At 38.9% G+C, this 14,981-nt stretch overlaps 1 protein-coding gene across 3 annotated transcripts in view; it reads right to left on the reverse strand.

Annotated features, from left to right (window-relative positions):
• The window catches only part of CREBRF (CREB3 regulatory factor), a 65,493-nt gene that overhangs the window by 23,665 nt on the left and 26,847 nt on the right, over nt 1-14,981 (reverse strand). For 2 of the 3 annotated variants that reach the window (XM_067732831.1, XM_067732832.1), the window contains exons 3-6: nt 13,913-14,038; nt 11,368-12,454; nt 4,155-4,349; nt 1,079-2,500 (exon numbers count right to left, since the gene is read on the reverse strand). In XM_067732831.1, coding sequence (XP_067588932.1) covers nt 2,307-2,500; nt 4,155-4,349; nt 11,368-12,454; nt 13,913-14,038 — 1,602 coding nt within the window. In that variant the 3' untranslated portion in view covers nt 1,079-2,306. Of the gene's footprint in view, nt 1-1,021; nt 2,501-4,154; nt 4,350-11,367; nt 12,455-13,912; nt 14,039-14,981 lie in introns of those variants that run through there. The other variant, XM_067732833.1, reaches the window with a different exon arrangement.

Below are 14,981 nucleotides of genomic sequence, written 5' to 3' on the forward strand. Positions count from 1 at the left end.
CATCTCAGCCCAAAAGGGCCTCCTCCCATCAGCAGCCTACTCTGTTATACTCCAGGATGCCTTAGGGATGATAGTTTTCTGCATGTGCCATGATGTGAAAGATTGGGAAGCACTGATCTAAACCAACGGTTCCCAAATATGTACTAGGATGGTTGCATAAGAGTAATCTGGGGTAGGGGCTTCCCTGGTGGCGCAGTGGTTAAGAATCCGCCTGCCAATGCAGGGGACACAGGTTCGAGCCCTGGTCTGGGAAGATCCCACATGCCGCGGAGCATCTAACCCCATGCGTCACAACTACTGAGCCTGAGCGCTAGAGCTCGCGAGCCACAACTACTGTGCCTGCATGCTACAACTACTGAAGCCCACGTACCTAGAGCCTGTGCTCCACAACAAAAGAAGCCACCGCAATGAGAAGCCCACACACTGCAGCAAAGAGTGGCCCCCACTCGCTGCAACTAGAGAAAGCCCGTGCGCAGCAATGAAGACCCAAAACGTAGCCAAAAATAAATGAATTAAATTAAAAAAAAAAAGGGTAATCTGGGGTAATGTTAAAAATATGGATTCCTGGGTTCTACTTGCATAGATTACAGTTCAGAGTATCTGGGGAGAAGCCTAGAAATCTACAGTTTAACATGTACACACCAATGATTCTAATGAACAATCACATTTGTAAAACATGTTTCTAAACTATCCACTCAAAGGTTAAAGTATACATTAGTTAATAAAATTGGCTAACCCAGCACACAACTGTAAAATGGAAGTCAGAGATTACCCATGGTCACAAGAGGTGAGCTCTTTAGGATAGAGGTGAGATTTGGCTTGGCGCGCCACAGACGGACATACTAAGAGAAGGACGTGAATGAGTAAGAGTGAGTATATAGCTTACTGAATGGATGAACAAAAAAGAGGCTGGCCTAAAGCTGGGCAGAATACAGGGAAAGCAAATAACAAAACCAAAGAAAAAGAGAGTGGTCAGCAAGGTAAAAGGAAGTTAATCAAATTGTTAAAAGTGTAGGTTTACCATATTCTGTGTTGAGGCCCCATAATTTCACTTTATTAGCTTCATACTGCGCTTTTTTCTTTAACCGACAAGCCCTGTGAAAGGAAGGAGCAATTTAGTTCACTTTTTTTTTTAAAAGGAACATTCAGAATATACTTCTTTTTGCTGCTGTCAGACATTTTCTAATAGCAACCAAAAATCGCTGCCTACTGATGTTTGTATCGAGGGCCTCAATCATCACCCCAAAACATACAATATCATCATTTATCCAAACTGATTTTTTAAAGTTTCAGCATAGATTCAAAAATAAAGCTATGGCTAGTATGCCAAAATAAACAAACAAACACTGACAATACCAAGTGGTGCAGAAGATGTGAATAAGTGTAACCCTCGTATGTTGCTGGAGGGGATGTAAAACAGTACATACAACTACTTCGGAAAACAGTAAATATTGTTTTAATTTACTTCATTACCTTGGAAATAGCTACTCTGGCAGTTTCTTATACAGTTAAACACACACTCCTGGGAATTTACCCAAGAGAAATGCAAACTTATGTTCACATAAACAACTGCAGATGAATGTTTATGGTGACTTTATTCATAATTGCACAAAATTAGAAACCACTCAACTATCCCTCAACCGGTGAACAGATACACTGCAGTGTATCACTTCAAAGGACTACTACTATCAATACTCCTCCACACAACAACATTATGAATCTCAAATTCGTCCTGTGCGATATCAAAGCCAGACTCAAAAGGCTGCATATAATACGATTCCATCTATATTCTGGAAAAGGCGCAACTGTAGGAACAGAAAACAGATCGGTAGTTGTGAGGAGTTAGGGGTGAGAGAGGGAGTTCACTTTTACAAAGAGGCATAAGGAAATATTTTAAGGTGATAAAAATGTTCAATATCTTGACTGTGGTTGTGGTTACATAATTGGATATGTTTGTCAAAACTCACAGAAGGATACACTGAAAGTGAAGAATTTATCAAGTAAATTATACCTCAATAAAAAAACGTGACTTACTGCAAAACAAACAAAAAATAAAGAGCTATGATAAAATTTTTCCTTTTTATACTATAAGGCGCTTGAGTTCATTCACCTCTCCCCTTTAAAAACTTCTTCCATGAAGCATAAATACCATCATTTACTTTCAAGGGAAAAATTATAATACTCTCACTGTAGTATTTATAAAAGTATATTTCTGAAAAAAGGGCCGAGGGCCATCTCCTCTATGAAAGCTCACTGAAGTCTAACCTCACCTCCTAGACTTCAATCACATGAGTAAACATTACCATTTACCTGGAAGCCAGCTTATTTTTTTCCTTCCTTGACCTTGGCCGGGCTGTTAAGGGAAGCTCACTGACTGGAGTCAGATCACTAATCACCTTATTCAGTTTCCGTAGTTCATTGCCTATCTGGAGTAGTTTTTTAGGATTTGGAGTCAGGTCTTCCACATCCGTTCTCCGTGACTTCTTTACTGCATATTTTCCTATAGATGGTTTAAAAGAAGTTTAAGTGAGATCATTTTATTTAACAAGAGATACATTTTATATAGCCATATGTAAAAATCCATCTCTCCCCTCGTCCCTTTTCTTTTTTCAGAGGTCTCAGCATGTGAACAACCTACGCTAGAAGGGCTGGCCTCCTCTCCTTCCCACTTTGTGATGGCAAGAAATGGGGGTAATAGAGCACAACTCCAGCCTTTTCCCAAACCTTCTCCACCTTAAGGTTTCTAGCCCTGGTATGATGGATTCTTAATTATCTGTATGGAAGTAATAAGCATCTCAAACCTCAGGACTGGAGTCCAAGTTCACCTGCACACAAAAATCAGGGCTAGGGTACAGTATATGGTCAGCAACGAATTTGGAAATTTTACCCAAACCAAGACATTTATGCTGCTATGACTGAAAATTTGTCAGACATACATATTCCTGTGTTGGACCCAAAAGTCCAACAAATAAGGATTGCCTTTTCAGAAACCACGTCTTCAGTTAGTTTGATAAATAACATTACAGAAGACTCAAGAAGACTTTCCCTACCACTGCAGGCAAGAGGAATGGCTCTGTCCTCTGAACTACAATACCCTGAACAACTTTCCTAGTACTCACTACATGCTACCTGGACCTATTTTTTGGACCCATCTTTTCACTTCTGGTAGAAAATTAATCTGAAGTCAAAAACTAGGCCTTTATTCACTGAAAGATAATAGAGTACAGACCTGGGTGCCAGTGGAAAGGGAAAATGAGGCACAAATATACTTCTGATACAACTTCTGTGTCAAAAATGCTTAGCAACTTATATCTGTAGCATGAGCAACTACTAAACTGTTTACTGAGTCCAAGCCTACTAGTGCCCCTCACCTTCTCAGTACAGACTTTGGATTAAGGTAAAAACATCTGTGCAGAAGAAATTCTACTCAATTACATCCTCCTGGGTTCACAGATCAAAATCTGGCCTACCTAAGATTATAAGCCTCTCCTGACTCTTACTATTCAATTCTTCCTGCTCCATTCCTTTTCTCCGCAATTGTTCTTCCTTTCTTTCCTTTCCCTCCTCTTTTCTCTCCACCACCGTTTTGATTCCAATCTCCCTGTTTATATTTAGGCCTGGAGATTGGACAAAAATGAAAGACAGAGATGCTAGAGCCCATTCTCTTCTTCCCCAACCCTTCTTGCTTATGGCAACTGTGACAGGTCAGGAATCAGCAGGCTCTTGGGTCATTTCCTGGGTAGGATATATAGAACAAGAAGTGACTACAAATCATTTTTACACAAGCTTTCCTCCCTGTTTAGCTGATGGCTCTCAATACTGATAAACGCTATTTGTGAATGAAGAGCAGTCATAGCAAATACCGCAGCTCTACTGTTCTAGACTCTCCAATTTGCTAGGAAGGGTTGAATACCTACATATAATGTATAATGATTAAGCATTATGGTTTACTATCTCTATTTAAAAGTGACATGAAATATCCAGGACTGATGGTTACACCAAGACTTATCATGGTGATCATGGTGCATGCAAATGTCAGATCACAATGTAATACACCTGAAACTGATATAATATTGCACATCACCTATATTTCAATAACAAGAGAAAGGAAGGGAGGGAGGGAGGGAACATACATGATCACAATCCCCTCTTACCATGATGTAAGCCATTTTTCTGATACATGTTACTTGGCAAGGTATCTCTGTTCCATTCAGATGGCCTTAGCATCCTCTCTTGCTGTGATGGTGTGAGTTGTTCACTATACTCCCAGAAGTACCTTCTTTTACCTCTCTTCCGAGAGGTAATTGAAGTCATCTCCTTCAAATCTTCCACAGAATCATTTTCATAGCCTTAAAAAAAGAAAGCCCCCCGCCCCGATTTTAAGTTCCGTACATTTCAATAAACCAATCAGGAAAAACAAAAAGATCCCCTCTATTTACCATCTGACACATTTCCTTTCATCAAAAAACAGTATTAACATGTCAAAGATAATAAACCAAATCTATAAAATAACTTTTAATATAGAAATCTCTAATTCAAAATATTTAGAGACTAATAAACAGAGATAACTACACTGTTTACCTTCCTTAGGTTTCTCTTTGGTTAGTATATGACACTTTCTTTTTGTATCTTCACATGAGATTGAGAGAATGAAATACAGCCACAGGAAAACAAACAACCCAATCAAAAAATGGGCAGAGGGGCTTCCCTGGTGGTGCAGTGGTTGAGGGTCGGCCTGCCGATGCAGGGGACATGGGTTCGTGCCCCGGTCCGGGAGGTCCCACATGCTGTGGAGCGGCTGGGCCTGTGGGCCATGGCCGCTGAGCCTGCGCGTCTGGAGCCTGTGCTCCGCAACGGGAGAGGCCACAGCAGTGAGGGGCCCGCGTACTGCCAAAAAAAAAAAAAAAAAAAAGAAAGGGCAGAAGACCTAAATAGACATTTCTCCAAAGAAGACATGCAGATAGCCAACAGGCACGTGAAAAGATGCTCAATATCGCTAATTATCAGAGAAGTGCAAATCAAAACCACAATGAGGTATCACCTCACACCAGTCAGAATGGCCATCATTAAAAAGTCCACAAACAATAAATACTGGAGAGGGTGTCGAGAAAAGGGAACCCTCCTACACTGTTGGTAGGAATGTAAATTGGTGCAGCCACTATGGAGAACAGTATGGAGGTTCCTTAAAAAACTAAATATAGAGTTGTCATAGGATCCAGCAATCCCACTCCTGGGCATATACCCGGAGAAAACTCTAACTCAAAAATACACATGCACCCCAATGTTCATAGCAGCACTATTTACAACAGACAAGACTTGGAAGCAATCTAAATGTCCACAGACAGATGAATGGATAAAGAAGATGTGGTGTGTATATATATATATATATGTATATATACACACACACACACACACACATACATACACACACACACACACACACCAGAATACTACTCAGCCATAAAAAAGAATGAAATAATGCCATTTGCAGCAACATGGATGGACCTAGAGATTATCGTATTAAGTGAAGTCAGACAGAGAAAGAAAAATAAGTATCATATGATATCACTTATATGTGGAGTCTAAAATATGATACAAATGAAGTTATTTATAAAATAGAAACAGACTCACAGACATAGAAAACAAACCTATGCTTACCAAAGGGGAACGTGGTGGGAGGGATAAATTAGGAGTTTGGGATTAGCAGATACAAACTACTATATATAAAATAGATAAACAGCAAGTTCCTACAGTATAGCACAAGGAACTATATACAATATCTTGTAATAACCTATAATGAAAAAGAATATATATATGTATAACTGAATCACTTTGCTGTACACCAGAAACTAACACAACATTATGTAAATCAACTATATTTCAATTAAAAAAAAAAGAAATACAGGCACAGAAATGTTAAAAAGTACCATTAATTAACGGTACTTAGACACTATACAATTATTTTTAATGTCTTCCGTCTAATATTTATGCATCTGAAACATCCCCAGACAGAAAGCTGTGTGCATTTCTGGGAAGGTATCCTATGAAGCAGAATTCTGTGAGGTAGCAGTGGTTTTCTTCCTACTTCCCACAATACGCTTTTTGTAAAAGTACAAAAATGACAGTTCTCACACAGGCTATTCAAATAAAAACTTATATGCCTATTCTAACTAATATTTTATTGGAAGCAATTTGCATTTACTTCACTTTTTAAGAAGTTATTTTCCCTACTAATAGGAAGTTTCAGAAAATACTTAATTCTGAGCTGCTAGAACTACTGGTCAGACCCAATACAGAATAACCTATAAATCTAAAATACCCTCAGAGCATGCCCATCTTAGAGATTACTCCACCTAATTAGTACTAGGTACCTGGGGCAATGGAGATGGGCTGTGCACGGGGTGTATACAGCCCTAAACCTAAGGTAGCAAGGAAAAACTGGATGGCAATGGCCAAGCAAAATGACCATTTTCCCTCCTAAAAACATGACTCCTCTGGAACTGACACTAAGAAAGTGATGACATCTGGACATTTTGGAAATAAAAATCGAATTTTAGAATTTTGCCAGGTTTTCTTCACATTAAGAGTTAATTAGGAACATGATTCCATTTATTCGACATTGTGGGAAAGGCAAAAGTACAGGGACAAAGTGGTTGCCAGAGGTTGGGGGTGGAGGGAGAGACTGACTATAAAGGAACGGGAGGGAAATCTGGGGGGTGATCAAACTATTCCGTACCTTGATTGTGGTGGTGGTGGTTTCATGATTACATGCACTCGTCAAGACTCAAAGAAGTGTACACTTAAAGAGGGGTGAATTTTACTGTTATGCCTCGATAAACATGACCTTTGAAAAAAGAATCAATTCAGAGAGCAGAATGATTTCGAGGCAACAGTAAAGACAAGCTTTTGTAGCACTGCTGGCTTAACAGCATTAAAATGCTCATGTAGTACTTTAAAACAAATTAAAAAAACACAAACAAAACAACAACATGGCAAGCAGTGTGACAGAGAACCTTAGTTCTTCTTAAGAAATGAGGCACAGACTACCCTGGTGGCACAGTGGTTGAGAATCCGCCTGCCAATGCAGGCAACACGGGTTTGAGCCCTGGTCCGGGAAGATCCCACATGCCGTGGAGCAACTAAGCCTGCAAACCACAACTACTGAGCCTGCATGCCACAACTACTGAAGCCCGTGCATCCTAGAGCCCACATGCTGCAACTACTGAGCCCACGCACCTAGAGCCTGTGCTCCACAACAAGAGAAACCACTGCATGAGAAGCCCGTGCACCACAACAAAGAGTAGCCCCCGCTTGCCGCAACTAAAGAAAAGCCCGCATGCAGCAACGAAGACCCAACGCAGCCAAAAATACAATTTAAATAAATAAATAAGAAATGAGGCACAAGTGACACAATCATTTTTGGAAATCTGATTTTTAAAAATTCTGTTAGATACATAAAGTAATATTTTTTTATTTACTTGTGTTAATGTATCACTTTAAATTAAAGGACTTTATCTTATTCCAGTTATCAACCTAGCTTTGGAAAAGGTGCAAGGGCTACATGCTTCTGCCAGAAATGGCCTTTTTAAAAAGGCCTTTGCTCCATGAGGCCAAGCTAAAATTACTGGCTCACAGAGACTACCCTAGTATGGCTGGGAACACCTCAACACAGGCAGCACCAACCAAAACACTCCCATCTTCCTATCAATGTCAAGAACTGGTGTCCCAAGTCTATCCCGGCCCAAAGTATAAGGTAAACATTTTTACATACAGCTCCCTCAGGCAACCCATCCCCTGACACTTTATTTGATATGCTCCCTCAGTGGCCTAGATTTCTGGCAAAACACTTTCTCTCTCATTTAATGTACTCACATATTTCACTCACAGATGTTTCATTTGAGGCTTCTAAGAACTGGGTAGGAAGAGGTTATTAACCCTATTTACACAAAGAAACATGCTCAATGGAGGGTTTAAGTGATTTGGCAGAGCTGGGACTGGCTCAGGCCCCATGACTCCAGCTCCAAATGGGCTTCCCGCTTTGCCTGTGCCTATCTAGTTAAATGGTCTAAACAGATTTTTTCCCCCACATATATTCCACGTTAAATCCAAAGAGTCATTAGGATTTGGATTTCTTCTCTCCCACCCAAATTAATAACCAGTTTTATTTACTTACATATGTTCAGCATTTTCCCAAAAAAAGTATTTAAGGGTTATCAGTTTTCTTTGACCTAATATTTTAATATTTTCTAATAGCATACACCATGAACTCACAATAACACACATTCACACAATGGATTTGTTAAAGTCATCTGCCTTTCAATACAGAGACTACTGTGATCAAGTAGAATGCATGAAAATTATATTCCCAGATCACTGGTCTTGCATTTAAGGTGATTAAATATTTCTTGAAGTGTGTTCTGAGGAACACTATTACTATAAAATGTCTTCAATCCCAAGTGAGTTCTGTGATCAAATAAATTTTAAGAAATTCTTGTCCTGAATCTTTCTCTTGCCAAGTCACAGTACACATAAGATCAGAAGACTGAGAAATCATGACAGTAAATAAACCCACTCAACTCTAAGTTGCATGAAGATAAGGATCATGTCTATTTTGTTCATCTCTGCATAGCCAAAAATTAGTACACACAGTGCCTAACACAAAAATAGGCACCCCCACACACAATTTTTTTTTAACAAATCAATGATTTGTTTAATGTAACATTTCCCATGGAGCCTTTTCCATTTTCTTTTCATTTGATGGATCACCATATTGATCTAACTCATTCCTTCCTGACACAGTTACCAAAACGTAGTCAAAAAGGCCTAAAATTCTGATCACACGTCTTTGGTTAGTGCAGATTACTGCCATTAAGCTGGTAAAGTCAATCATGAAAATCCTTAGTAGGGATTACAAAATAAACTCTCATTCTGGGGGCCTAATTCTTAGCCTTACAACCATGTAATTCCATGACCCCAAACAGTTGTAGCCTGTCCACAGAATAGGCTCTATTAAAACTTGGGAGCAAGTCCAGAGTAGGGACTGAAACTCCATTTTACACCTTTCCTGGAGCTTTGTAGGCTCAGGCACTGTTGTAGCCAACTGCCAAGAAACAGCATCAAGGGAGCTAGTCATCACAAAAGGGCCTTTGTAAACTGCTGCAAATTAAACCAATCAACCCACTCTGAAGAAACTATAACTATCCCACTTTTCTGCTTCAAAGAATTTCTTCTTGCCTCTCACCAATAACTCACATTTGTATTCTTAAAGTCACTTGTTTAGCTCTTTCTTCCAAGAAGAAGGGAAATTTTCATTAGCAAATGAGAATAAGCCCCCAAAATACCATAAAATATCATTGATTTGTGGATAAGGCATGTCATTTGTTGACATTTGTGAGAAGTGTCCAAGTAATACTAACCAAAGAGGTTTTACTTCAAGTCAACTGGAAGTGAGTGAATTAAATGCCATCCAAATATTTAGTATTGTTAAATAGTGCCAATAAGAGGGGTTCACCCTGACAAATGCCAGCTAACACATCTCTGTTTAAAGCACTGTTGGTTGCTTAACACCAACAAACTCACAAATCAGGGCTCTCCCGCCCCACCCCCGACAAGAGTCAAAAGGCTGAGAAAATGGAAATGAGGGTCAACTTATCAAGTGGTTTCTTTTCATGGACCTACTCATCTCTCAACACATTTATCCTTGTGAAATCAAGTCAAAAGATCAAGGATGACTGGAGTTAAAAGTCAAAGAAAAGCAGGAATTCCCTGGCAATCCAGTGGTTAAGACTCCACGCTCTCATTGTCGAGGCCCAGGTTCAATCCATGGTCAGGGAACTAAGATCCCACCAAAAAAAAAAAAAGTCAAAGAAAAGCAAAACTACAACCAGAAGTGGAATAAACAGTATAGTCCTTGCCTGCCTTGCTTGGTGATAGTGGGATTTACCGACTCCCTCAGATTTATATATTCCTTTTAGCACCAGCCAGTAAAGGCATTTTCTTCCCCATACTTTCCACTTCCTAGTTATCACCCTAGTTATCACTCCTTGTCTCAACCCTTACCCTCCCTCCTACCCTAATTCTAAATATGGGACTCAAAACAATAGGACTGACCTGTCAGGTTTTAAGGACCACTCATGGAGAGCACTTTGGTCTCCCTATGGGAGGGAGCTATATAACTTACTGCTAACTGCAAAGACAGTTTGAAACACCTCAAAGCAGATTTCATTAACTTGTTGAGAGAGAAGTTTTCCTGCTAAGTAGAAAAGACAATTGTTCTGTCTAGACTATACTGAGTGCTAAAGTAAGCCAAAGAAAAGGCATAAACCCTTTTCCTCCACCTTTTCCTTACTTGAAAATCCACTCAAGTCAAACAACTTAATTGTCTCAAATGCATAAATCTAAGCATTTGTGCAATAGAAAGATTTCACTAAGAGGAAAGTCTCTGGGCAATAATATGCTTCACTGGCTACAATATAGCTACTATGGCTGAAAAACCTTTCTGAAAATTAAATACCAATGTTTATACTGGCTGAAATTCCAACAATGAAAGGGCTCTCTTTGACAATTTATATTTTTCTTAATAACTTGGTCTTTTATGTAGAAGTTATACTGCCAATATTATTTTTGAAGAAAATAACTTTCGCTTAAATGTGAAGATCTTCACTTCTTTGTGCATTTAACTGTGTGCCACTTGGCAACACCATTTTCATAAATAAACTGCACAAGCCAACAGTGGCAAAAGCCCAACCATGTACATGCTGAAGTGAACCAGTTCCCCACAGGTTTCATTTTCTTTCTCCCTTTTTTTTTATATGCACTGTATATAAATAGAGCAGAGACTCCTTCATGCTCATTAAATTACAGCATGTATTTTTCTTCAGTGGAAAAATACTGTGCAAATGAAAGATGCAGCAGACACAAAGAAAAAGCTCTCTTTTACCTTATTCATTAAGTAGGCTTTGTTGGTTATTAGGGATGAGTAATATAAACCATCATTGCTTGGTTCACCATTCTAGGGACTCCAAACATACCTCAATTATAACAGAGGGACACAGGCAGAAATAGGAATATTTTTTAAACCAATCAATTTTGGCATCTTTGCACAGCTGCTCAAGACAGTAACAAATCAGATCACTTAACATAAGATAAACTAAGAAGAAGCCCTCGAGGAATCAGCATATGAACTACACATGAGCAAGAGTGATTATTTTAGAGCTGTTTCAATAGATAAAAGCAATTACATATCCAAGTCAAGATACTAAGTCATTTAATCCCCAAACTAAGACAAAGAAAGCAACCACAGCAAAACTTTCTATTTCAAGAGAGTAGCAAAAAGTCAATTCAGTAAGCCTCCAAGCACTACAATACCTGGTTCAGAGAAAGTGTCACTGATGTCATCATCCTTGTCATCTTCATAATCCTCTTCCTCTTCTTCCTCTTCCTCGTTTTCAGAAAGTTCGTGCTCGCTGCCAAATCCTTCATCATGGTCCTCATCGTCAACATCTTCCTCGTCCTCCTCCTCTTCTTCAGGACTGCATTTGGTTGGCTGTTCACCCAAGTTGTCAGAGACAAAAAGGGAATAATTGTGCTCTTCTTTTTTCTGGGATGAATCTGAGACCGATGTGCTGGCAGAAAGGCTGCTACTCTCTCCTGCTGCAATAGACACAGGCCCCTCCTGGGGCAGGGGACTGAGTAATAGTTCCTGGGTTTCTTTAAAAGGCAAAGCTGGAGTGGCATGGCCCTGCAGAGGCTCCGTCCCTTTTTTCTCTGGTCTTTTGGCTACGGCACCACAGTAGCAGGTGTTCTCCTTTGCTGCATCTGCATGAACCTGGCTCAGTAGAGGCCGGCTCTGCTGCACTGGGTTGATCTTTACCTTTGCCTTTTTCACATAGTCTTTACATTCAACATGAAAGTTCACTTTTTCATTATGATACATGTTGGTCTTCACCATGATTTGTGTGCTTGAAGTGGGTTTACTTGCTTTTTGGACACAGTCTGACAAAGGGACCTCAGCCTGAAGAGTCTTAGAAGAACACACAGGAGCAGCTGCTCTACTTGCGATCTTTTTACCAGGGAATGATGAGGGCAAGGGATTTTGTTTGACACTGAAAAGTGAATCAGGGTAATAAAGGGAATCAGAAACAGACTGAGAGTCCTCGCTATTAAGCTGGGCCAAAGTTGGAGTTTTACTTATGACCTCTTCATCTTGGTAAGGGCTAGAAAAGTCATCGAGACCCAAGTAATCCACTTCTTTTGTTCCCCAGATGTCACAGCTGGTTAGTTTGGTGTACTTCGTTAAGTCTTCACAGTATGTATCCCACTGTTCCCAGTTTGAGGTTAAAGTACCCTCATTATCCAGGACATCTGTGAAAGACTCCAGATTTTCAATGTCTTTGCAGTCCTCCAAAGAAAGGAAGTTGTCTCTAGGATTTTGCTGGTAGTTCATCTCTCTATCCTGAGAAAGGTTTAAAAAAATATATAAATCACATACTGTAACTGAGGAAAGAATTATTTACCTCCATCCTCACTTTCATGCATCAAACTGATAAATCAGTACTCAACCTCTGGTCTGCTTTTACGATAAACACTACTTACATGACACTCTACCATTCCATTTAATATCATTTCCTCGGGCAAGGAAAAAAAAAAAGGGAAAATATGTCCCCTGAGAAACTTAGGTATGGTTCAGGGCTCTTGAACTTCACTGTAAACACTCTTCCCGAAAAAAAGTTTACATTTCCTGATCTTTAACTTAGAAGGATTTGGGGACCTTCTCAGAAACAAGCTTCAGTTATAAAGCAAATAACAAAGGCCTTACCTTCATCACAGAATATGTCTTCCTAAGTGAGAATTTAAACATAGAGGTGAAGAGCAATCCAAAGAGAGGTGCAACTCAGCCACAGAAAGATAAAATCTTTGGTAAGACCTCGTAATAACTCTTGGGCATGGGAAAGTACTTTAACTCCTCATGAGTAGAGAGATGATTTTTTAAATGTCAGTAAGACTATGCAGCCATTAAAAGGAATGCAGTTAAGCTCTAATGTACTAGGATGAAAGGCCACTTACCATGTTTTTATGTTAGAAAGAGTTAAGTTACAGAATACTGTATCAATGATATGTCATCCAATTTAAAATATTCATATATTTATATATGCATAGAAAAACTCTGTTAGTGGTAATTATCTCTGGGGAGAAGGTTTGGTGGGTGGAGGCTCAGGAAGAAAATGAGGAAATTTTCAGTTTTCCAGTTTGTTTTTGTTCTGTTTTTGATTTCTCCATTTGTTTGTGGGGTTTTGGTTTTTTTTTTTTTTTTTTTGGTTGCACGTATGTCTCCGTGTGTTTTAACAGCTTTATTGAAATATAGTTTATATACCACAAGATTCACCTCTATTAAGCGTACAACTCAATAATTTTTAGCAAATTAACAGATTTGTGTTAGTTTTCCAGTTTTGATATACCTCCGTGTTTCTGAAGTTGCATGTAATTTAAGTTATTTTTAAAGTCTTTTTCTTAAGAATCTTAAGTGTCTTTTTACCTCGAGAATAAATAATTAGTATATTCAGATGTTGCTTGGATTTGCTACCTTTGTCTCACATTCTCTGTGTCATCTGCCTTGCTCAATGTTATCAGTCCTAAATATCCCAGCTGAAAAGTCCTTTAGCAGTTAGGCATATTAAAAAGACGGCTTCTACCTTCATCGTCAAAAACTAGAGTTAAGGATATTTAGATAACCTTTCCTCTTACTATTTTCAATGGGCTCATACACCCTTCTAAAATACCAGACTGATAGTGACAAGAAAAAAATTTGGCCTGATCACATCATTTTTTCTTTTTAGACATTTATAAATAAAAAAATGATACAACACCTTTACCTCAAATCGATTAAAGCAGAATCCAAGAAAATGTTACTTACCAGTTCATACATGAAATCTGGATCTGAACTGTTTGCTAAGAGATCTGTGCTCGTCAGAGTCTGTTCTGAAAAGGTGTGGCTTCGAAAGGCATCCCCAAAAGGCGGATCCATTCCGCTTACACTAGGCTACAACAGAGTGATTTTAATTTTGGAAAGTTAACGACTGCTTCGAGACCAGTTTATTACACACAAGCCCCACCCTCACACCTACTAAATAATTATCTTTAAAACAATTTTGTATTTTTTCCTGCTTTTTAATTTTAGTACATTTAAAATATCTAACTAACATTAAACTATGGAATTATATTACGAAAATAACTAAGATGCATCAAACATTGGAAAAGGAATAGACTGGAAATTGTTAATTATACCTAACTTCTAAAAACTAAAGCTTATTTAGCCACCAGAGTCAGCATGTAATACCTAATGAGTACTTTTATTTATTAGCTATTGTAACATTTCTTCAAATCCATCTCTAACAACACTCGCTGTTCTAACTCCAGAAAGTGGAGAATCCCCTGCCATTTCTTCGGGTCTGAAGAGATAGCAAGACAGTCTCTATACTCCTAAATGAGTTCAATGTCTTATTTCCCAAAACAAGTGTAAGACCATTTGGGCATCTCTAGTCCAACTAATGCCTCCAGGAACGTGATGGAGTCAGGATCAGCCAAATATCAAAAAATCTGCTGCGTGAGGCCAGTAACTGGTGCATGAACTCAGTAGCCTTAATCGTGATCCCTGAGAAGGATACAATTTCTATGATAAATAAGAAAGGGAGAAAAAAAGGCTCGGCACCCAGAGTTGATGCTCCTTCTTTTCTCTTTATCCCCCCTTTATCATTTCAAGGTCTAAACAAATCAGTTCAGAGTGAAGTTCAGGCTAAGACTACTAAAGTGGCCCAAACAAGTCAAAGGCCTCACTTTGAAATCTAACTTGGATAAAGGAAGATGGGAAAGAATACAAATTCCCTGTTTGCCTTTTTGTTCTTCTCTTGCAAGTTTCTGTCAAAACTTTTAAAATTATATTAGTCTACTTGCTTATATTTCTCTATTCATATACCTTCTACCTA

This window comes from Pseudorca crassidens, chromosome 3, assembly GCF_039906515.1.
Source record: "Pseudorca crassidens isolate mPseCra1 chromosome 3, mPseCra1.hap1, whole genome shotgun sequence".
Classification (NCBI taxonomy): Eukaryota; Metazoa; Chordata; class Mammalia; order Artiodactyla; family Delphinidae; genus Pseudorca; species Pseudorca crassidens.